Below are 23,654 nucleotides of genomic sequence, written 5' to 3' on the forward strand. Positions count from 1 at the left end.
ACAGCGGCTGTGAAGAATGAGAGTAATGGGAGAGGGCGGCAGGGTGCGGGGGAGCCTCGTCGCCGAGCAGCTCCCCGAGCGGTCTATGGGAGGACCATGCCAGGCTGAGGACGTGGCCAGGCCTGTATGGACGGTCACAGCGGGGTGAGCAGGGCAAGGAGGCAGGAGAGAGAAGCAGGGGCACAGGGCCTGACTTACAGGCGTGTGCCGTTACGAATGAGAGTGTCAAGCCCCAGCGTCAGCTGTGCACACCTCCCATTCACACACAGACCAGTCTCAGGCACAGGTGCTGCGGCCAACGGGCGGGAGCCTGTACACTGCTAAGGCAGCCATGTCCACCAGCGAGCTGGAGACTTGTCTGAAATTAGCAGAGTAAAGCAGAGAGAGTGTGGCGGGGCCATTACTAGTACGTCAAATAGAAGGACGTCCAGACAGGAAGGACTGAGGGACGTACCCAGCCAGTCTGGTGTTTCCTGCAGTACATCCTCTTCCTCGTCACAGCTTCTGCATGACTCAACCTCCTGGCACCCCAGGGTGAGCCTGTATTTCTAAGCTGTACCTGGATCAGTGGGTCCCTGGATCTCCATGGGAGACTGACAGTCACTTTCCCGTCACGACGCCGACTCTACTCACCGTGAGCCAGTAAAACGGCGCAAGGAAAAGGAACATGTTCGAGAATCTGGTGTTTGCACTAAGAACCAATGTTATGAGCAGCATTTCCAATAAAACATGAAAAGGTTTATATTGTATCTACAAAATTTATGTTTCTGCTATAATAAATGCTGTATTTCTTTGAAACAAGCTACAAAGATAGGGAATGGTATGTTCGATCTGTACATTCTGCAGCATCAGAGTGGAAAACCTTGACGTTTAAATTGGACAATCGTAGATGTGAATTTCCTGATCATCTCCGACAGACACAATTTTTGAGCCATTTCCATTGTATTTTACTCCCCAGACCTGTAAATAAAGTAAAATAAAAAAGTTCTGCTAATGCCTTTCTTTATTCTTTACGAACAAACATCCTTACTCTATTTTCATTACCATCCTGGCTGGTAGGGCTCAGTGGATTGAGTTCCAGCCTGGGAACCAAAAGGTCACAGGTTCAATTCCCAGTCAGGCCACATGCCTGGGTTATGGGCCAGGTCCTGAGAAGCATGCCAGCGAGAGGGAACCAATGGCATACGGACGCTTCTCTCCCTCTCTTTCTCCTTCCCTTCCCCCCCTCTATAAAAATAAACCTTTTTTAAAAAATTGAACAAATCATTTCCTCAGACAGCTCAGCTCCCACAATGACAAGTGATGACTGTTCAAGCAGCAGAAAATTCTGAACAGGAAGGCCCCTCCCCAGCTGCCCCAGCCGGGCTACCCCAGGTGAGGGCCCCAGACACCGCCACAGCGTTTTCCAAATGGCATGTAGAGGTCGTGCGACTAGCACCGTGCTCCCTGGCCTACACGTGCCCAGCGCCGCCCAGAGAGTGCGCACAGGACACAGGCTGCAGGACGCCTGAGCAGCAGCAGCTCGGCGCCGGGTCCACTGGCCCGACGACTCTGGCAGCGAGGAAAGGAGAGAGTTTAGCGCAGTGGTCAGTCAATGCAAGCAGGCCACAAAGAACTTCAATGTCAAGGACTTCCACCAAGATGGAGGCGTAGGTGGAAACATTGTGCCTTCTTGCACAACCAAGTTTAAAGGCAACAAAGTTTTAGTAACAAAATACGCAGCCAAAACGCAGACAATTGAACTATACAGAAGTCCGACAACAATGAACCTTTCAGCCAGACCAGTAAGAGGGGCGAAGCCAGTAGCGGAGCTGGTTGGGCAAAAAAGATCCACCGGACCGACCCAGGCGCTTGACCCAGGTGCGCAGGCAGCCGTGGGTGGATCCCAGGTGTGGAGTAGCGGGCAGCAGACTGATCACAGTCACACATTCGCACGCAGATAAACCAGTAAAGGAGCGAGCAGTGAAACAGACCTCGCAGGCCCCAGCAGCAGGAAGGAGCAGAGGGGAACGCTATTGTTCCCTCTTTGACCCCGCCCCCACATACAGCATCACAACCCAGCTACCTGGGCAGCCTGCCCTGGTGAATACCTAAGGCTCCGCTCCTCATACATAACAGGCGAGAACAGACCAAAACATGGTTCAAGAAGAACTCAAAGCCCCAGAGCCCATAATTTTAAGCGACCAAGAAATAGCAAAACTTTCAGATGCACAGTTCAAAACACTGGTGATCAGGATGCTCACAGAACTGGTTGATCTTAGTTACAAATTAGAGGAACAAATGAAGGCTAAACTAATTGAAATGACGGGAAATGCACAGGAAACCAATAGTGATGGAAAGGAAACTAGGACTCAAATCAAAGGAGTGGACCAGAAGGAAGAAAAAAATGACCAAACAGAAAAATATGAAGAAACAAGAATTCAAAAAAAGGAGGAGAGGCTTAGGAACCTCCAGGACATCTTTAAATGCTCCAACATCCAAATTATAGGGGTACGAGAAGGGGAAGAGGAACAGCCACAAGTGGAACACTTATTTGAACAAATAATAAAGGAGAATTTCCACAATCTGGCAAAGGCAACAGACTTCCAGAAAATCCAGGAAGCTCGGAGAATCCCAAAGAAGTTGGACCCAAGAAGGAACACACCAAGGCACATCATCATTACATTAGCCAAGATTAAAATGAAGGAGAGAATTCTAGAAGCAGCAAGAGATAAGGGGACAGTCATCTACAAAGGAGTTCCCATCAGACTGTTAGCAGATTTCTTAAAAGAGACCTAACAGGCAAGAAGGGGCTGGAAAGAAGTATTCCAAGTCATGAAATCCAAAGACCTATATTCAAGATTGCTCTACCCAACAAAGTTTTCATTTAGAATGGAAGGACAGATAATAATGGGCTTCTCAGATAAGATCAAATTCAAGAAGTTCATCATCACCAAGCCCTTATTATATGAAATGTTAAAGGGACTTACCTAAGAAAAAGAAGATAAAAAAGATGAACAGTGAAAGGACAGCAAACTCACAGTTATTAAGAACCACATGTAAAACAAAAGCAAACTAAGAGGACAGCTAGATCAGGAGTGAACCATAGAAATGAAGATCACATGGAGGGTTAGCAACAGGGGAGTGGGAGAAGGGGGGAGAAGGTACAGAGAATAAGTAGCATAGACAGTAGATAGAAAATAGATGGGGGGAGGGCAAGAATAGCATGGGAAATACAGAATCTAAAGAACTTGTGACACATGGTCATAAACTAAAGGGGGGATGGTGGGGAAGGGGGTGTGCAGGGCGGAGGGGAACGGAGGGGGGGAATAGAATTGTAATGGCATAATTAATAAAATATATTTTTAAAAAAAGGGGAAAAGGACTTGGATGTTGCCGATGCCATACCTGATCCTGGTGGTCAAAGAAGGTGTGCACGCAGGTCCTCGTCCCCACATCCCAGACCTTCACACTTTTGTCCGATGAACTATTCAAAAAAGGAAACGTTCGTATGAGAAAAGCTCTCCAACTGGTCTGAAGTTGGAAGGACTCCTGACTAAAAACCCCACACTCTCGCTCCGCTGCACCCTGCCCGTGTTCCCCCAGGAGCTGGCCGGGGTGTGGGCTCCGCAGGGGCGGCCGTCTGCTCCCGGGGCAGCCACCTCCCTGACGCTGTCACCCGCCGGGGCCCCAGCACCGGTGTTCTCATCCTGCAGTCTCACGTCCTTGACGCCCTGAAGGCAGAATCCTCAGTTTATGAGGAAAAACTAGGAGCTGAACTGTTCAAAAGAACCCATGTTTGTTCCAGCTAAGGGCAACTAACCTCACAACAGAAAAATAAAACACACTGCAGAGGACAAAGGCTACTGAATAAGAAACAGGTCATACCTTCTTCAAATTTTAAGGCAGTTCACACTTTTGAGGATGGGCTAAGGATCGTAAGTACCTGGAAACAAAGTGAGTGTCGTCAGGACAAAACGCCACGTTCAGCACCCAGGACGCGTGGCCACTCAGTGTGCCAGCTAAGTTGGCGTGTTGTCTGAAAGGAGCAAGTGTCAAAGAAAACGGAGAGGTCATTAGCTCCGGAGTAAGTCCCTGAAGGTACACCACTAACTCTGCATATTTAATTGGACCCAATCTGCTAACTTAATAGTCACAGTATCAGCAGATCTACAACCCCCATTTCAGGGAAGGAACATCACGCCTCACAGAAAGACAGTTTCACAGCAGTACTAACCCCAAATAGGTTAATGCTGCTGAGAGGAAGACCCATGACTAGCAGAGCACTTGGAAGTCAACACAGAGGAGGAGTCAACACAGAGGAGGACGGCAGCAGGTTCCAGGCGGGGCCAGCACCTCTGCGGCTCACCTACACAGACCATTTTTAACTTGGCCAGGGGCAGTGCAAGTGCAACTGCTACCGCCGTTTTCCCCTTCTAAAAAAGTGAAATCAAATGACCTACAACAGGAGAGCAACCCTAAGGCCTGACTGCGGTCAAGCAGTGTCACTCCTGTGAACACACCCCCGGGGTAGGTACAAGGATGCAGCGTCCGTGGGAAGCTCCGCATCTTCATTCAGTACCCCACCTCAGCCTGGTCCCACCCCCACAGTGTAGGGGCGCTACTCCGTGTGGCCACTGCACAGATTGCAGGAAGCAAGGATGGGACTCGGCTATGAAGGCCTATAGAAACGAGAGCTGGGTCCTCCAGGCCGCATGGGCTCTGCCCCCATGGGCGGCCCAGCCCGAGAGCCAACCCCCCTCCGGGCTGCATGTCCTGGTGCGGCTCCCCGGCAGCTGCAGCTCTGACTCCAGGTCTCCCAAAACCAGTGAGGAGGGGCGCTGCCCCGACTCCCACGGCTGTGACTGTGGCGCATGCGCCTCGTGGATCCCAATGCCAGGTTCGGGAGCCGGGAGCCAGAGGCATGCTGACCGCAGTGCTGAGTCAAAGCACCAGGACCCACATCTGCCACCTCAGAGGGAGACCTGGGGGAACGGCCGTGGGACTGAGGCTGATGGGAAATGCCAGGCTTCAGAGGAGAGCCATCGATCAAAGAGGATGATCGACTCCTGTCTGTGCCTGGATCAAACCCCAGTGACAAAGGGTTCCCTGGCCTGGACCTACTGCAACTGGGGCTGAGCGGTGCCAGCGGGAGCGGCCCACCCCTTGGGAACTCTCGACCATCACCCCGGCAGCCTCAGCCCAGGGCTCTGTCTTCCATCTTCACGCTGCTAACCTACCCCAAAGAATTTACAACCAGTGGGCCCTGCAAGAGACAGGACGCCTGAAACACAGCAGCGAGTCTCTGACCCCAGCGGGTAACCCATGCACACCTCCCTGCAGGACAATCTACACTCACAGGCGGGGAGGCCTGACGGGGAGGAGAGGCCCCCCGCAACCCGAGTACGAGTCTTGAACAATAACAACGAGAGACAAGCGGACACCGGTGTCAGGGAGAAGCCTGCATCTCAGCGGGTGACTCACACATCATAGATCTTGATGTAGCCATCGTCTGAGGCAGTGACGAGCAGCTGGGAGTCCGGGGAGAAGGTCAGGGAGCGAATGGGCATGGCATGGCCTGCAAGTCACAAGGGCCCTCGTTAATCTGGTGACCGCCGTTTCCCGTCCCCTTGCATGAGCTTCCAACCAGCTTTGTCCCTCCCAGTGACGCCGAGCTGCTTCCATCAGGGAGAAGGGTTCAGACTGGACCCCGCCTCCTCGTGTTCTGGGATCATCCATATGACCCAGGCCCCTCCTCCTGGAGCTGTATCTCCACAGCTGATGCTCTAGGTGACAACTGCGGTGACAGAACTGAAACTCAAAGGCACCCCAGGTTTCTGAGATCGCTATCTTGCAGACCTACTGCTCATCTGCCCTTCAGTGAAGCAGTACCGCTTCCTCTGGGGCCCGATATCCCCGTCTGGCCCACAAGGAAGCCACGAGCCGCACCTTCCAGCGTATGCAGCAGTTTTCCGGTTGCGATGTCGAAAATATTGATGATTCCGTCTATAGCTCCACTGGCCAGGTACTTCCCATCAGGGCTCTGCACACACAACACGTGGGGAACGCATGAGACCACGTCGAGCCAGCCCCGCCCAGCACATGCACATTGCTGGCTGTGAGGTTCCCCGGCCGGCAGGCAGCCCCCCCCCCCGGCCAGACGGCAGCGTCCGACGAGCCCCTGGGCCCTGCCCCGCGGAACACACACAGTGGGCTGGGAGGGCGGACACAGAGAAGCAGAGAGCAGAGCAGTGTTCCCTTACATATGCAATGCTGAGAATGAATTTTCCTCTGGTGTCCAAAGAGTATTCCTTTTTCCCACTTTCTACACCAAAAATGTTCACTTTGCCTACATGAGTCCCAGTGGCCAGATACTGGGAATCAGGAGAAAAGGCCAAAGTCCAGGCATCCACTGCATAGGAAACAAAGAAAAATACCACGAGAAAAGCTGTGACCTTAACTGTAATTTTAAAAACTTTTAAAACACTGATGGGAACATAAAATGGTACAGTGACTATGAAAAATACCGGGCGGCTTCTTAGGTGAAACCGCCTCCCTTAACACCAGACAACTGCACTGCCAGGAACCCACCCGAGAAGAAGGAAACCAGTTCTGTGCCGAGGCTTCCACGCGGGTGTGCACAGAAGCTTCACTCAGCGTCACAACCTGGGAGGTGGCCGGTGTCCCCTGATGGGGAACTGATGAACCGAGTGCGGGACCTCCACACAGGGGGACAGTCTGGACAACAAAGCGGAGTGGACGGCTGCTCCGTGCCACAGCAGGGACCCACCCGAACACATCACGCCTGAGGAGTGAGCTGTGCCAGACAGTGCGATTCCACCTACGTTTCAAAAACGCAACACTCCAGACACAGAAAGCAGGCAAGTGGCTGCCTGAGGCTGACAGTGTGACGGATGGACCATAAACAGGCACGAGGGGAGGGCAGGGCAGGGCACGGCACGGAGGGCCGGCTGCACAGGCACCGTGTGTCACTCACACTCGCTGAGCTGTGTACTGCAGAGTGAAATTAGAGAGGTGACATTTTACCTTCCTAAGACTGCAAATGAAGGAAGACGGACTAGAAATACTCTTTTAGAAAACCAGTGTGACCAAGTATCTTCCACAGATGTATAGGGAACGGGGGCTGGGAAGAGGCACTGTTAGAGGCAAATCAGCGAGTGTTCCGGGACAACTGAGCTGATTCCAACGGCCCCGTCCGTTGCCTGGATGGACAGGCTGCAGACTCCTGCCTGTGCGCCTTGTGCCTCCCCGTGGGCCACGGATGCTATGTTAGCCTGTCTCTGCTCAGGAGCACGGAACCCCTTTAGACACAGGTGCACGGGGCTCTGGGAGACAGTGTGGCCAGGGCCCAGATGCGGGAATGACCCAGCTGTCCACTTGCCACCCAGGCCTTGTCCCACGGGCCCTCAGCCCTGCCCTCCTACACCTGCCAGAACCAGGGCCGGCCGGGTCGGAGGGAAAGGAGAGAAAGGCTGCCTCCCAAGTCCCTTGCCTCAATCCTGGGGCTCAAGGACCAGGGACTTGATGCCCCGCTCAGCCCACAAGACAGTGAAGGAGAGGCCTGGACTCTTGGTGGACAGCGGCTCCCAGCACAGATGAGCCAGCTCCATACTCCAGGGGGAGTTTTAAAATAAATGTTTCTTAAAAATTTTAATGTACACCTTCAAAGTAATGATAAATCATTCAGCTCTATCACATACCTTATGAAATGTTTGTTTTAAAAAGCAAGTTAAAAATGCTCAATCAACAAAGAAGAACTATTCATCAAACAGCTCTCTTTAACAGCTAGCTTTACTCCTAAAGGATGATAGTGTTGATGCAAACAGTGTGGGGCACTGCCTCAGAGGGGCTGCACTTGGGCCTCAGAGGCCTGACCATGAACTCTTACCAGGTCCTGCATCGATGGACTTGATCTGTTTGCCGTTTTCCAAGTCCCAGAGACGAATGTGAGCATCGAGGGAACTGGACGCAGCAATGGGCAGGGTGTGGCTGATGTCCACGGACACCACGCCCAGCTGGTGTCCCTCCAGGCTCCACTGCAGGTCCAGCCTCTCATCACACCTTCGATGGGGGACAAGGAAATGGACTTCTTCACACACAACGGACCATGCCCAGCATCTGACCATGCCCCCCAGGGTCTGAGAAGTGGGGAAGCAGAGACGCACCAGGAGGCCCTGCACACCACCAGTGGCCACGGGCCTTTTCCTAAAATACCACTGGGCTCAGCTCCGAGTAACAGGAAGGCAAAGGACAGACGAGCTGCTCTGTCACACCCCACACTGCCACTGCTTTCTGGCCTAGATGGCAGCGAGTACTTTCCTGACTTCACTTGGAAGTCAAACCCCCAAGCCCCAACTTCCAAGGCTGTACGTTAGGGGCGAGGGTGCTCACCATTTCCAGACCTTCACCAGGTCGTCCAGGGACCCCGTGACCACTGTCTCAGAGTTTTCTTTCTTGTTTGTCCCCCAGGCCACGGACCAAATGGCATCGTCATGGGCTAGAATAGAAAACATTTAAAAAGTCATTAATCCACATGGTTGGATTAAAATTTACCACACACGCACACAAAAGTCATTTAGAAAGACTTCATGCAACTTCTAAACAGAATGTGCTAAATAAAATGGAGCTACATGCGGTTCCAACAATTCTCAGGCAAATCCACCACCTGTCTGCTTCCTGTTTCATGAAGTGCCCTTCCCAGAGCTTTTATTACAACTGCGGAGCCACACGTGAGAACTGGAGCTTCTGAAGGAGCCACCTGCCCAAGGCACGACTGCCAGGTGGGTGGCGGACCTGCAGAGGTCCAACTGGTCCACTCGGACACGCTGTCCAGCATGTGTCCGTCCGGAATGGCTACTACCACTGGACCAAAATGAGCAGAGCCAGCAGGGCGCCCTCCCCCCACCGCCCAGAAGAGAGACCTAAACCTGCTAACAGTGACCTGCCAGGTCTCTGGGAAGCAGCAGGCGGCTCGAGTGAGCAGCAGAGGTCTGCACACAAGCACCTGCTGCGGCCCCCACATGAGCTGTGTTATGCTCGATGCGCTGGTTCCAGCATCAGCCCCCCTGTGAGCATTTCCTCAATTAATCACCACCACGACCCTAGGAAGCACTGTTAACGTCACCCTCCTTTTACGGATGAGGAATCAAGAGGCCTGGAGAGGCCCAGTAGCTCAGCCAAGCTCAAACGCCAAGAAGGGCAGAGCTGGGAATCAAAGGCAATGTCTCTAATAACTGAAGTCCCCCTGGAGCTGCAAGTGTGGAGGCCACCCCTGTGGGCCCCACGTCGGGCCTGCAGCCCTGGCGGGAGCGTAAGTATGGTAGTGTGCGTGGAGGCTCTCTTCCTGCCTGGAAGCACTTCTGCGGGGACACCCCTGTGAGACATGCACGTGAGGGCACTGTGCCCAACAACTGTGAGTCACAGCGTCGAGGCTCTGCCGATCCCCACCCGGCAAGAGCTGGGTGGCACTGGCTGCGTCCGAGGCTGCAGACTAGAGGCCCGGTTAGCCCCGAGTTGCCCATTCCGGCTGGGGCAGACAAATGCTTTAGCCTGAACTTCAGACCACCTGCACGTCAGCCGCCTAGAGCGGAAGAGCGCTCGTCAGCCACCCCACACGTTCCTCAGGGCCTTTCCTAACTCGTCCTCGCTGTGCTAAGAGCTGAGATACCGCTACCCCCTTTCTAGGTGTGACGCCCACTGTCACTGACCAGCCACACTCCCGGCCAGGACTTGGACCTGCCCCTGCTACCATCCCCACTGCCACTGCCGAGGTTCTCGGTGCTTCCCACCTCAATGTCACATCCTCCGCTGTCATTAAGGTCAAAGGTTCTCTGTGGGCTGAGAGAAGACCTCCGAAGCAAGTTCTGAGTTCAGGGCCAGGCTCCAGTTCACCCTCCCAATGAGCCAACACTTGGCGCGTTTTTCTGCTTCACCTGGCAGCTGGGAAGCTCACAGCCTTGTCCTCAGCCCGGAGCTCTCCAGCCTGCCATCTGAATGCCTTTGATTTTTGTTGTTGTTGTTGTTTGTTTGTTTGTTTGTTTTTAAGTGTATTTGTCTTCATCTGCCTCTGCCAATTTTGCCACAGAGCAAGTATACTTGGGTGTCTGGTCAGCGTGACAAGAATCTTAAGAGGTGCGAGAGACACCACCATTTTCACGGGTGAATTTGCTCGAACGAGCCGGCTGCTTACCTTGCTCTTGTTTGAAGAGGATACTGTACTGAAAAGGAACAGAAGCCGCATTAAACCCATGGTCAGATCTCAGGTGTCTCACATCCTCTGCCTAAAACGCTTGCCCCAGCAGGCCCAGTCTCCAGGGTGTCGCCCTCCCCTCCTGCCAGCTCCTAGGCTCCTGCTCATGCAGGATTTGGAGCCACACCAGAAGAAAATTAGTTCTAAGGAAACAGACTAATAAATGTGCTCTGGCCACCAGGAAGCTCAGAGTCCACTTTGCAGCTTAATTTTTGCAATTGTATAAAACTGTACAGCCTACAGAATAACCTGTTAACTTTGTCCCTAATCTTATTAGGAAGATGTCTGCCCTTTCCTGGTCTTTCTTTTTTTTTTTGTTTTTTGTGTACAATTTCACTTCAGTTCCTCAATTCCTCTGTAACCTGGTGAGACTCAGATAACATAATCCCCCTCCAGGTGTGCGCACTCCGCTGGTGCCCCCGCACCCGCCCTTCAGAGGCAGAGCAGGCCTGGACCCTCGGTTCCCCACTGCAGCCGCACACCTGCCTAACAGACCCACCGGTGTCCTCTCCTCACCTCAGTCTTACCTGGTTGGTCATTTCCTTAGCCAAGGATGAAGGGCTGAAGGCCAGATAGCTCTGTGGAAAAAACACCAGGGTTTCAGTTAGGGGGTGTCACCAGGTCAGAGGGGGCTACAGGAGGTTCCCCCTGACTAAGAAAATCAGGCAACCTTTTGCCAGGGATATGCCCTGACCCTTTTCTATGGGTCAGTCCCAGGAGTTCCTGTTACAAGCCCCTTGGAACCCAGGGACTTGACTAACACCTTCCCTCTCCTGTGTTTTCTTCTCCCCAAGTCTGACCACAGAGGGACCAGTCTCTGTTCCTTCCTGTTCACCAGAGAAATAAAACCAAAGAACCTTTTAATCTTCTATTGCTCCCAGGGGGAATATCGGGTTAGGTCCTACAAGCTTCTGACAACATTTTTGTTAACCAATCAACATGTAGCTTTGTTGCATGTGAGTTTCTCTGTAAAGACACCCTACTTACTATGCATTGGTAATTCTTTCATACTGAGCTCCTGGCCCGCAGCACTCTGCACGCCTAAATGAAGCTCACCTCACACACGCATTTCCTCTGCAGGGCACAGCAGGGCCTTTCCACACTTAGAAACAATAGGACAGCACTTTGGCACTGTGCTTGGAGCCTAGTGTAAATAGTGAACACCAATAAAAAGCACAAATATACACAGATCATGGTGCTACAAAGACTGGAAAAGGGCACCTGCTTACAGTGTGAGCTGAACAAGAAGGCAGAGTGTGGTGAGCACCTCCTTGTTCACCGATGTCGCATGTGCAGCAGGTGACCTGAACTTCTCACCACCTCACATACATCCTCAGAAGAGCGCAAAAGCACTCTAAATCCTGGTTTGGGGGCTACAATAAATTTTCGCTCATAGGCAAGTTTGATACTGATCCTTAATATACAAACGCTATATAAACCATACAGACACGTTTAAATACAGACACTGAAAATAATGAGGGACTGTATGCTAAAGTAAGATTTTATCTAAAACGAACTTGTGAGAGTATAACATGTCACTTTTTAGTAATACATGATGTAGCCACACCCAGCAGCAAGCCCAGTAACTACCATAATTTCAAAGTTGTGATGTGCTTACACAATATCTTCATGTATGAAAATACTTGTGATTTCTTCTGGGGACAAAGCGGCACTGTTAATATTATGATTTATTGCCTACAATTATCATTGCAGAAAATGCTAAATTTCAATTAGGGGTTAGAGCACATGAGGATGCAATTTTTCCTCTCACTTATGTTCATGGCCCTCTCCATTCTATTCATGAGCAAAAGAAATCACACAGCTAAGGCATCCAGGTTCAGGTTACTTGCTTTAACTTTGCAAATCCCAAAAGGCTACTGTGAAGTTTTTCCAAGAATACAGAAACAAACAAACGAACAAAACCCAAACAATATCTAAATAACTCTTGCCTGTCAAGATCACATCCAAGCTGGTGGTGCCCAGAGTAGGAGCAACAGTTTTGCCAAAGTGACTGGCATTCGACCTCTGCTCAGGCCCAGCCCTCTCCCCTTCCAATCCCCTCCCCTCATACGCGGCAATAGAGGGAAACAGGAAAGGGTAGGGGACTTGCAGGAAGCCAGCCTCCAAGAAGCAGCCTCCTCACACAATGGCGTGATTCCATCAAGGAGTCACATTTGAGGACATACTGAGTCGGGCCCATACACTTGGATCAGCTCACTGAACCCTGGTTTTCAGTAAGAAAGCCCATTTGGTAAGTTTTCTTATTATCGTCTCCTTCCTGACACGGGAAGTGAGACTGACACCTGTGAAGGAAGCGCCCCCAAAGTCGGTCTGACAGTAGGTGATACACGCTACGTTAGAGGCCACCAAGCTACATCACCTCCTACACCAGTCTCTGGTAACAAGAACTTCAGAGCCCAGGGGACCCCAAAGCCCGCTTTTGCCCCCTTCTCTCTTTAGGCAATTTTCTCACAATTCCTTAAGCGGAATTCACGCTCGCACCTCTGCGTCTCCAAAAGGCACCCTTCGTGCCTGGGTGGGAGCGCTCTGGCATGAATGACCCACGACACCAAACGGGACTTGAAGCACGGTGAACCCGGCTGCGCTCGGACCTGTCCGGTGATGGGAGGCTCGCTATCTAGGGAGAGAGCGTGGCTCTTCTCGGGAAAAGTTCGGTTAGGATGGTCCTTCCATCTCCGGAGACAGGCACCTGTCCCGCAGAGCCACCGGCCCCCATCTCCGGGCTGCACCGAACATTCCCAGGATGCACCCCGAGAGGCAGCAGGGTAAACAGTCACAGAAGCCATCTCGGGCCTGCTGCCCGGAGCAGCTCCGTTTGGGGGCAGCCTCGGGTCCGCCCTGGCTGATCCGCCCTGCCGCCTGGGCCATCAGTGGCCCAGACGACCGGTACCCCTACCGGCCCGGAAGCCAGACTCACCAACTCAAGCCCAGTCGCACAGCCCGGGCGCACGTCGACGCGTTCGGGCGACCGCGACGCACGGTGATGAACTCACGAGGGGGTGGGGCACCTCGCCCGCTTGCTGGGCGCCGGCGCGCGCCGCAGCGCCCCCTGCTGACAGCCAGCTACCTTGGAGGGGGGCGTGGATGGGGACGGGCGAGGGAGACCACGCCCCGCCACGCCCATTTCCCCGAGGGGCGGAGCCGCGGGAACCGCTCCTGGGCGGTTCAGGTTCTTACGGCCGCAAGTGCGGTCTCGGGTTTCTCCGTTTCTGCTCTGCTATTGGACTAAACCTGATGACTTCCCAGGTTCTGATGTTTAAAAATTTTCAGAGAAATAGAGCTTTGTTCTAAAAAATCAAGTCACAACCCCTTAGTGTGACAAATATCAATGCAAGTGTACATACCCTTTCTCCAGATTATTGTAAAAGCACACCGGTCACGTTTATGCCTTTTATCTGTCGTCAGAAAACTTGAGGCTTTCACCCTCTGTTCCCCTGCTTCCAAATCCGCTACTGTTAATTTCTAGTTGGAGCAAATTGTTTTGGGTATTAAGTCAGTTTCTGTGAACCAAGACTTCAACTATGTAGCTCCCCCCAAAGAAATAGACTACATTTAAAAAAATAGATGTAACAGTGTATCACGAATAGTAAAGATGTTTTATTTTAAAAAAAACCCTGTTTCATATCTACATATATGGGAAAATGTCAGGGGACCCCCAAAACAGTGACCACACATACATGTTGTTAAATTTGTACATACATGCTGTATATTATTTATAAATCATGTGTATGTGCTATTCTGCTAATATATTTATATATAATAAAGCAAATACAAAAGGATTTTAAAAGGGTGAGATAATAAATATAATCAAAGGGTCTAGAATTTTCTTCCCATACCCCAGCGGATGGGCTTGTTCACCGTCTGGAGTACACAACCCCACTCGGGAGACCCGGGCATCTCCACAGTTTTGTGTTGGTTTTAAACATTTGAAGAGTTACAACAGTGAAGGTGCAGACACAGAGTACCCGTGATGATACCTCCCTCCACGTCGGGTTTCACCCTGTTTCACACAGAGGAGGAAGCTGACGCTAGGGGGCGCAGTGACTTCTCCAGGGTCACTCAGCCACCTGTTCCCATAAGGATGGGAACTCGGGCCCCACTGGGAGATGGATGGCTATTAGTTTTTTCATTCCCCATTCCACAGGGTTAGGAGAGGGGAAGGTGGGAAACAGGTCACAGGAAAGAAACAGGGGGCCAGAGACAGGAGTCAGGTTGAAATCCAAACACTCAGGATGCCCTTCGCGAGTCTTCTTCCAGTGGGTCCAGGGGTGCTGAGCCAGAGAGGTACCCGGAACCGGTTCTCCACTTGGACAGTCTAAAGCAATGGAGCTACCAGCCCAGGGCTTTACTACGGATGGCCACACAGTGGCAGTCTCTGCCTGCTCTTGGCCAATTGGCGGGGGTTGGCTGAAGGGGATGGGGAGTAAGTAGCAGGTACCTGCCGCCCTCCTCCGCACCTGCAGCCTGCAGACCGGAGGCTGGGACTAGCTGCTGCTGAGTCACTATGGGACCCCCAAGCAAATGCCTCCTGGGACTCCATTTCCTCATTCAGAAAATGGAGGCCAAAACACTCAGAAAATGGGCAGGAGCCCCCCTATGCCGGAAGACTGAGTCCTAAGTCCAGAGGAGTGAAGTGTAGCTAAAGGACCGGGCCCTGTGCATCGGAAAGGCAGGGGCTGGTCATGCCCAGCAGCTCACAGAATTCTGCTGCAGCCAGACCCACCATGACTTTGCAAGCCTCTTGGTCATTTACCTGCTGACCTAGGAAGCAGCAAAGTCAGGCAGGTAAGCCAGAGAGCCCAGCGTGGTGGGCCTGCCAGGGGAAGGCTGTGTCCCAGGAGGGTAGCAGAATTGGGTGCGGAAGCTGTGAGCCGGCACCATAGTCTGCAGAGAAGGAGACAGGGCAGGCTGGTGGGTGAGGGTGTGAGGAAGGTAGGGGGTGCCCACTTGGATGGAGGAGTACAGGGAGGAGGAGCAGGGCTCCAGGGGTGTGCTGGCCAACGTTTAACAGCAGGCTCCTGCGGAAGGAGCTAACCCTGCTTCGCAGCAAGTGCCAATGGCTGTGGTGGTCACAGCTCCCGTGGGTGGTTTCAAGTTACTGACATGCAGTAACTGACCCATATGAAGAACCTGCTGTAATAAGGTGTGCACCAGCCCTGGCTGATGTGGCTCAGTGGATTGAGCACAGACCTGTGAACCAAAGGGTTGCTGGTTTGATTCCCAGTCCGGGCACATGCCTGGGTTGCGGGCTAGGTCCCCAGTAGGGGGTGCGTGAGAGGCAACCACACAATGATGTTTTTTCTCCCTCTCTTTCTTCTTCCCTTCCTTTCTCTCTAAACAAGAATAAGTAAAACTAAAAAACAAAGAAGGTGTACACCTTCCTTGGGTGTCATGCTGGACCCCAGAGTACATGGGGTGTCTACCTTGCAGTGTCCACCCATAGGCCGTCCGATGCAGTGCCCTCTGGGGTGGAGCCAGTGAGCGCTGAGGCCTCCGATGCCCACTTCTGTGCACAGCCCCCTGCCCCTCTACTACAGATCCTTGGGATTTGGGGGAGCAGCCACCCAGGGCTGCTGGCACTCCTGCAAAACCCACCATGTCCCATTTGCTTTGTCACCTGCTAGGTCTTCAGCAAGGAAGGAGGCCAGGCCTGGTTCCACAGGGAAGGCCAGGCTGTGAAAGGACAGACCGCAGGTGGGGGCCTGGCCCTCCAGAATCCGGGGAAGCCCAGCAGCACTTGCGAGCCCCAGACAGCACGCACGAACGTCCCACAGAATGAGCAAAAGGGTGGGAGGGTGATCAGGAATCCTGGGTGCCAACTCATGGACCTGCTGTCACTTGGAGCCTGGGGTCCCTGGGACCCAGTTTCCCAGGCCACTCACACACTCACACTCACACACACACAGACACACTCACACACAGACACACGCCCTCAACAATGGCAAGCTCTGAGAGGGTACCAAGCTCCGGCCTGGCAGGGGATAATTCTGTCCTCACAGAGGATGAGGGCTCCTTGGGCCAGGCCTCCGAGGACAAAGTCCTGTTCTGCAGTAGCTGTCCCCGAAGATCCCCTGTCAATTAATGTGGCAGCTCAGTGTCCAGAGGCAAGCGGTGCTGGAGAGGCATAATGCACCCACGTCAGAAATGAGCGATGGGATTTGCCGTGGGGCCGCAGTCATGCCTCCCGCTCCACCCCCTCGCCCGAGAGGCTTGCTTTGTCACCGGGCCCATGCACTCGCCGGCGGCATTGCCCGGCCACCCCTGGTCAGCAGGTGGCCACGGGGGACTCATTGGAGGCCCATTATCGGTGCTGGTTGTGAGGGATGATGCGGGGCAGGCCCAGCTGCACACACATTAGGCCCTTTGTCTCTGGGCTGCTGGGGAAGATGAATGAGGGCTGTGGCCAGGCCGCTGCTGCCTGGGGGACATCCAGGCCGGGACAGACCCGGGCTGGGTGTGGGCTGTGAACTGGACAGAACCAGATCAGACGGGCTGACCCAGAGAGAGCCAGACGAGGAAGCAGGGCAGAGGAGCCCAAGGGAGCCGTGAGAGTCCAGTGGGGACTCTGTTGGCCTCGGGCCAGTGTCAGCCCCACGAGGGCTGGCGCCTGGTCTTACGGAGCTGGGGTTCCACTGGCACTGTGTTAAGTCCAGGCAGACAGAGTTCTGAGGGCCCCTGGGGAAACTGAGGCCTGAGGAAGCTGGGGACTTGCCCAACATCCCTTCAGGAATCAGCCACTGGGTCTGGACAAGAGCTGATGGAGGAACTTCCACAGACACCCCCTCACCCCCATTCAGGGTAGATCCAGTTACACGGTCCCTGGAGCAGGTTTGCCCACAGGAGGGTCTCTGGTGGGAGGTGGGGAGAAGAGATCCAGGCCAACCACACTGCGGAACACCGCTGAAGAACCCAAAGCCACCTCCGTGCAGGAGCAGGCAGAACCCGGGCCTGGACCACGGAGGACTGGGCGAAGGAAACAGCGCGGTGATGATCTCTTCCCTTCCCCTCCAGAGCCTGGACCCTGTGTCCAGAGACCCTTCCTAAACTGCACGTGAGGAACGTGGCCTGAGTTGTGAGCCCCTCGAAGGGGCGGCCAGCCTCTCTGTTCAGAGTGGGCCCAGCACAGGGAGAGCAGGAAGGAGTCATTTCTAGGTCAACACTCCTGGCATCTCCGAGGTGGGCAGGGCGGTAGTTCCCTCCCCTTGTCATACCTAAGCGGACCCCTCGTGGAGGGAGGGATGGGGAGGAGGATGCTGAGGGTCCTGGAGACAGGACACACAGGCCCCAGGCCGGTTTTGAAGAGGCTCAGACGATGACAGAATTTCCCAAACAGGCGTTCCCCCTCCCGCCTGACAGCCCCACCCCCACCCCCCAACAGGGAGGGTGATGCCCCAGGACAGCCCCGTGTCTGAGGGATGTGTCATGGCCAGGCAGGGATGGATAGGTCCCTTGTTAATGAGTTGGGGAGCCTCATCCCTGCCTCCTTCCGTGGGCCGGAGCCCCCGGCGGCTGCTGGGCCTGCTGTCCCAGGGCAGTCCTGCATGTACATCCCTCAGAATGACAGCAGCAGGGAACCCCCCACTTCCCTCATGAGATCCAGTCTCCTCCCTGTCTCTGAGGCGCCCACACCAGGTAGCAACAGAGGTGTCAGCAAAGGTTGAGAGGTCACCTGGGCCCCGAAGACCCTCCCACTGGTTGCAGCCAGGGCTTCCTGGGACCCTGTTTTGGCTTCTTTCCACCACGGGGAAGGTGGGGGCTATGGAGGAGTTCTGCCTTCTGGGGGGGGGGCGGTCATCCCCTGCTCCCCAGAACCACTTCTGGGGAGGGGGGTGAGGAGCTTCTCAAGGCCTTTTAACCAACTGTGGTCCGAGTTCCATGTGAATGAGGCCTCCGATTGCCACCCTGGGTCCTGTGGACAGGCAGGGGGCCTGTGTGCAGGTCCAGGCCCCCCCAGGAAGGTGCCCAGTCCGGCTGGGGCAGCTCTGCCGGGTCAGCTGCCAGGAGCTGACTGTGCAGAGGGAGGCTGGCAGGCAGAGGGGCCCACAGTGCTCAGCCGAGGTAACAATATGCCTGTGAATCATATTTACAAACACTCCAGCGAGCAGGAGACTGACGTTAATTAAATACCCACATCCTGCAGGGCCTGCGGAGCCTGGAGAGGGGGACGGGCCTGCAGCGCTGCCGGAATGCGGGCGTCTTATTAGGAAGATTAATTTCCGAGTTATCAGCGCTAATGCAATCATCATCAAAGGCCAGAAACCCCGTGCAGCGCCCACACCCTGCGGCGCGGCCTCCGAAACCAGAGGGGCACCGAGCTCGCCTGGGGGGCGACGCCCCAGCCCTCACCCAGCAAGGCCCCTCAGGTGCCGCTCCCAGGGCTCTCCCAGCTGCCTGGCTGAAGGGGAAGGGACTGCCCCCCCCCCCCCCCCCCCGGACATCTGGGAGGCAGAGCAGCTGTCCTGCCCACCGCCCCCGGGTGGAGCCCGGGGGCTCGCACAGACCCTGCGCCCCACATTCGTCAACCTCTCCACCTCGATTAGGAAAGGCTGCAGGGCGCTGGGGCTGCTGGGGCTGCGGGAGCAGAGGTGGGCGTCGCTCTTGTCCCAAAGATCATTAATCCAGCCGCTGCGCCTGAGCCCCGTGACCGGCGGCCATTGTCCCTGCCCGCACGCGCCACGCAAGAGACGCAGCAGTGATTGATCAGGCCCCGATGGTGTCCCTTTCTTTATGGACTTTCAAAGGCACCATTTGGCATCCTGAGCTGGCGATCGATGAGAGGCAGCTGACCCCCCTGTGGCACCTCCGGGCAGCAGGTGGACGGGCCCACGTGGGGGACGGCAGAGGGCCCATCACGTGCTCCTCCGCGCCGGGAGCCGGCTGGGGCTTCGCCGCACAGGGCTGCCGGCCATCATTTACCTTCTCCTCCAAGCACTGCAAGGGACGCTGGAACTGCTGCCGAGTTTCCTGATAAATTATAGCGGCCCGTCCCTGGGCCCTGCGCCCACAGGATCCCAGCTCTGGTGTAAATCAGACTAATGAAAGCTCGGGCTGTCGTTTTCAAGAGCAGGCAGTCACTCAGTAAACCTTCATGGGGTGTCCTTTAGGCTCTCCAGGCCTACCTGGACCATTGGGGACATGCACATAAACCAGGGTGTAGGGGCGTGGGGGGGGGAGGCCCAGCCTGGAGAAGGCCCAGGGTGGGTGGGTGGCACAGGCAGCAGCCACCAGGCAACCTGAGGAACCAGCTCCACTACCTCCCAGCTGTGTGGGCCCGCGCCTTGGGCCGGGGCCTCATCCTCTCTGAGCTCTGGTCCCCTTTCCCAGGATGGTTGTAAAAATTCAATGACAGCCCGGTGCCTGACTCGGAGCTGGCGGGGCACAGTGAACAGTGAAGGCTCCCTCTGTCTCCTCTGCTCCTGCCACCGGCAATGAGACCCCACAGGGCCAGGGGAAGGCGGGAGGCCAAGGGGGAAATGCTCACCCAACCTGGGGACACGGGGAGGATTCACAGACCAGGGGATGTGCAGGCAGGGTTAGGGAAGGAGGGAGGGTGCTGAGTGGGAAGAAGAGCTGGTGGAGACCCAGATGGGGGTGCGGAGTGTGAGGCAGCAGAGTTTGGGGGCACAGCGGAGGCGGCACCGAGGGCAAGGGTGAATGGGGACTGTGCTGCAATGGTTCTGGAACCACCCAGCTGGAGGCTAGAGGGGCCGGCTGGACTAAGCCCCTCAGCTGGGCAGCGGAGCAGAGCGGGCAACAAGACTGAGCTGGAGAAGGGGAACGTATGACCAGACGGGGCCACCGGAGGACAGATGCTTGTGGGCAAGGAGGTTCACACGCACATGGGAACAACCACACAGAGAACATCCCAGAGCGTGCAGAGGCTCCGAGATGGAGACACACACAGACAGACCCCCTATGCGCAGTCAGACACACAGACACACAGCCCTGGTCTGGGATACATGAGAAAAGAGAGGATCTGTCTCCACAGGGCCCAGACACGAAGCACGTCTCTCAGAGCTCATAGGACCCTGGACAGGGTGACCGACTCCTCCCGGTCTGCCCAGGACAGTCCCATTTCACCACGCAGAGTCCCATGACCTGGAAGCCCCTAGGCCCCAGGCAAACCGGGATCTTTGGAGAGCTGTGACTGGCGCCGAGAGACTCGGACCTGCCGTACCCGGTTCTCAGGTCCTGGTTGTTAGCAGAGTTGCCCCCATGAGAACTCAGGGAGTCAGACATTCTGGGATCCCCAGGGCTGGCAAGCATGGAGTGAGGGTCCCCCTACTCCATGCCGGTGTGATCTGAGGCCAGGAGCCCCCCCCATCCCGGGCCTCTAGGGGCCCATCTGCACAATCAAATGCAGAGGGGGTGGGCAGCCCACTAGGTTCACCCCCAACTCTGTCTTAAGCAGCTGAGAAAGCTGCGTCTTCACCTGTGTGTCAGTCCCTGGGCCTGGTGATGGACAGGTGATGGATGGATGCCCGAACGCATGAATGAATGTTCACGGAGCACCTAGTACAGGGCCTGGCTCAGTAAACGTGTATTTATTCTCCCGAGGGATGCATGGTCCCAGGCCCCTGGCTCCCCATCCGGTGCACCTTCCACTCCATTAACCTAGAAGTCCCCTCCCCACACAGGCAGGTGCGGCCCCACCCCCAGCCTTCCCCAGGAGTCCGGCTCTTCTTTGTCTTCTGCTGACTCCCAGATTGTCCCTGCACTGTGGCCCCAGGCCCCACTGTGGAGTCCTGAATACCCCCAGTGGGACCCTCTTCAGAGCCCCCAGCTTTCAGGACTGAACTCTGACCCCCATTCTTCCAGCCTGAACCCAGCCTGCCGGAGGGCACGGGGCCAGGCCAGCAGGCCCCGGGAGGCAGAGGCCCTGGCGCCCCTCCAAGCAGAAGAAGCCGACCTCAGCAGAAACTTCCCCGACAGGGACGACAGGGAGGCAGGTCAGTGGCCTGGGGGCAGCTGGCAACGTGGGGTCTTGCAGAGTCAGGAGTCAGGCGGAGGGGCCAGCAGAGAACAAAGGGGCCTTCGGAGAGGAGGCCCAGGCCCAGCTCCCGCCTCCGAGATCCAGACCAGGGCGGACACACCAGGAGTGGGCTGCAGTTGCAGCTAGCTGGTAACACCCACTCCAGCTGGGACTCGGGGTGCCTTGCTCCTACAGTGAGGCCGCCGGACACCCAGGGGAGCCCCTTTTATGGGCAGTTCCTTGCAGATGTCCCCAGTGCAGCTGTCAGGAGCACCAGGTTCCCCGCCAGCGACTGCCAGCTTGCCCCCTTTCTCCGCCTGCTGAGGCCCTCGTCACACTTCAGAGCCCTGCTTGGGCTTCATGTCACCTTCCCCAGGAAGGTCTGACACCCCCAGAAGTTAGAGGCCCCTCCACATGGTCCCAAATTTGGTCTGGGCGGAGTAATCTTCCCCGGGTCTGTCCCTCCACCCTGGAACCCCAATGAGGGGCCCAGAGTGTTTCTTCCAAATGCACTGAATCCGTGAATCTGTTTATTCATGGAGCTGGTCTTCCAAGAGTCGTTTTGCTCCAGAGGTTCAAAAATCAGTGTTCCAGCCAAAACCCCAAGAGAATCTTGACCGCAGGCACGTGTGTGAGTGAGCGTGCAACACACACCCAGTGTGCCCTGGGAACATGCGAGAAGCTGCAGACAGAGGCTTGAGTGACTGTGGGGAGCTCCCTCAGCCGGGAAGCCACCTTTGCCTGCCCATCAGCACAATCTCCTCAGAGCAATGGCATATGGGGCCGGGGCCTGACTCCCATTCTTGGCCACCCGGGCAGGGGCTGGGCCACCTTCCACACCTGGTGTCACCAGAATTCCACTAGAAACTCCGAGCCCTGTCCCCGGGCCTCCCGCTGCCCCACCAGACCTCCCCTCTGCAGCCTGAGGTACCGCCAAATTCCACTGCAGTGCTCCATGTTACCCACACTGCCATCCCACACCTGGCTCTCTCTCCACCACCCGGAGCTGCCACGAGGGGACACGGACTCCCCTCCTTTTGGAGGCCCTCCAGGACGCTCCCTCCTGGCTTCCCTGAATTTCACGCTCTGAGCGGCTCCATCTGTGCGTCCCTAGGAATCTTAAAGCCCTTACACCCAAGGTGGACTCAGGGAACTTCCCACGAGGCAGACCGGCACCCCTGGGTTGGCAGCCTCGCCTTCCATGGCCCCTCTCGGTTAGAAACCAGACCACACATGTCCTTGTCCTTCCCTTCTGACACCCCATCTGACAGACTGACATTAACGTCCAAACACCGGTCCGTGTGACCCTCCTCCGGCCCGAGCCCTCTCTGACCCTTGCAGGGGCCCTGCAGGGGACCCTTGGTGGGTCTCCAGGCTTCAAATCTCATGTCCTTCAATTCACTCTCCAGACTGGCCGCTGGAGGAGACTGGTTAACAGGCAATCCCACCAAGTCACCGTTTTCCTTAAAAATCTTCCCCACTCCACGGCCCTCCAGGCGGCTGAGTGCCATGGGTTCTGCAGGCCACCCCACAGAGATGCTCAGGAAATGCTGCACACCGCTCGCCCCTCTGTTGGATTCACGATTCACGTTGGCTTCGTCATTATCCTGAATACCTTCCTGCCGCCCCAACACACGCGCCCTTCAACCTCACAGGACATGGGGCCTCAAGCTCTTTCCTTTTCTCCCCGTGACAAAGCCAGAAACCTGGAGCCATTTGGCCTCCTGCTCCCACACCCCGCTGCCCTGTGGTCACAGCGGGTCCCCGAAGATTGCAGGGCCAATGCGGCGGTACAAGAACAGTCATTTGCAAGCTTGGGAAACACAGCTCCCTGGGCCCCACCCCTGACTTACTGCACCCACATCTACAGGGCAGGGCCGGGGTCTAAATGTCAACACGGCTTGCCCAGGCTGCTCTGATGCCCGGCCCAAATCCCGACCGGCACGTAGGGGAACCCCCGTTCTTCTTCTAACCCGTCCCGGTCCCCTTCATGTCTCCACCGTGCACAGCACTACCCTTCCCTGCACAGGGCTACGGACCCCTTCCAGTGCCCCTGGCGATGTCCGCCCCTCCCATCCACTCTCCACGCTGAAGCAGAAGCAAATTTATGAAAATGCAACAAGCACAGGGCTTACCTGTGCTCCAGACCCTTCTAGGTGACTTCGTGGCCCTATGTGCTTAGTGGATGTCTTCTGCTCATTCTTGCCTCACCCCCTTCAGACGACACACTGCAGCCTCGCCGAGGCACAGGGACCCACAAACCCACAGCTCTGTCTTGGCACAAGTCGTTCTTCCCCCTGCCCTGTGAACATGAGGCCAGGGCGGGGGTGGGGTGAGGTTGCACGATCTCGCGGGATGCTGGGTTCCAGCAGCTACGCCCAGGAGCATGCTGGGGGTCAGGCTTTCCCGCTT

The 23,654-nt window shown here is 55.5% G+C and overlaps 1 protein-coding gene across 6 annotated transcripts; it reads right to left on the reverse strand.

Moving 5' to 3' along the window:
* Positions 1-716: 716 nt before the first annotated feature.
* On the reverse strand, positions 717-23,489 carry SKIC8 (SKI8 subunit of superkiller complex). Of its 6 annotated transcripts, none has more exons than XM_037155909.2 (12): positions 13,188-13,262; positions 11,306-11,393; positions 10,777-10,827; positions 10,190-10,217; positions 8,392-8,497; positions 7,889-8,061; positions 6,243-6,391; positions 5,929-6,022; positions 5,464-5,557; positions 3,926-4,018; positions 3,388-3,466; positions 717-960 (listed from the first exon to the last, which is right to left on the reverse strand). In XM_037155909.2, exons 3-12 carry the CDS (start codon positions 10,786-10,788, stop codon positions 871-873), a joined length of 918 nt encoding a protein of 305 aa, XP_037011804.1. In that variant the 5' UTR covers positions 10,789-10,827; positions 11,306-11,393; positions 13,188-13,262; the 3' UTR covers positions 717-870. The 6 variants fall into 6 exon arrangements, with proteins under 6 accessions (XP_037011804.1, XP_037011805.1, XP_037011807.1 ...); XM_037155910.2 differs by lacking the exon at positions 13,188-13,262 and adding an exon at positions 12,752-12,850; XM_037155912.2 differs by lacking the exons at positions 11,306-11,393; positions 13,188-13,262 and adding an exon at positions 23,378-23,489.
* Between the last annotated feature and the right edge of the window lie 165 nt (positions 23,490-23,654).

The sequence above is a fragment of the Artibeus jamaicensis genome, unplaced genomic scaffold (assembly GCF_021234435.1).
Source record: "Artibeus jamaicensis isolate MK-2021 breed Jamaican fruit bat unplaced genomic scaffold, CSHL_Jam_final scaffold_612, whole genome shotgun sequence".
NCBI lineage: Eukaryota > Metazoa > Chordata > Mammalia > Chiroptera > Phyllostomidae > Artibeus > Artibeus jamaicensis.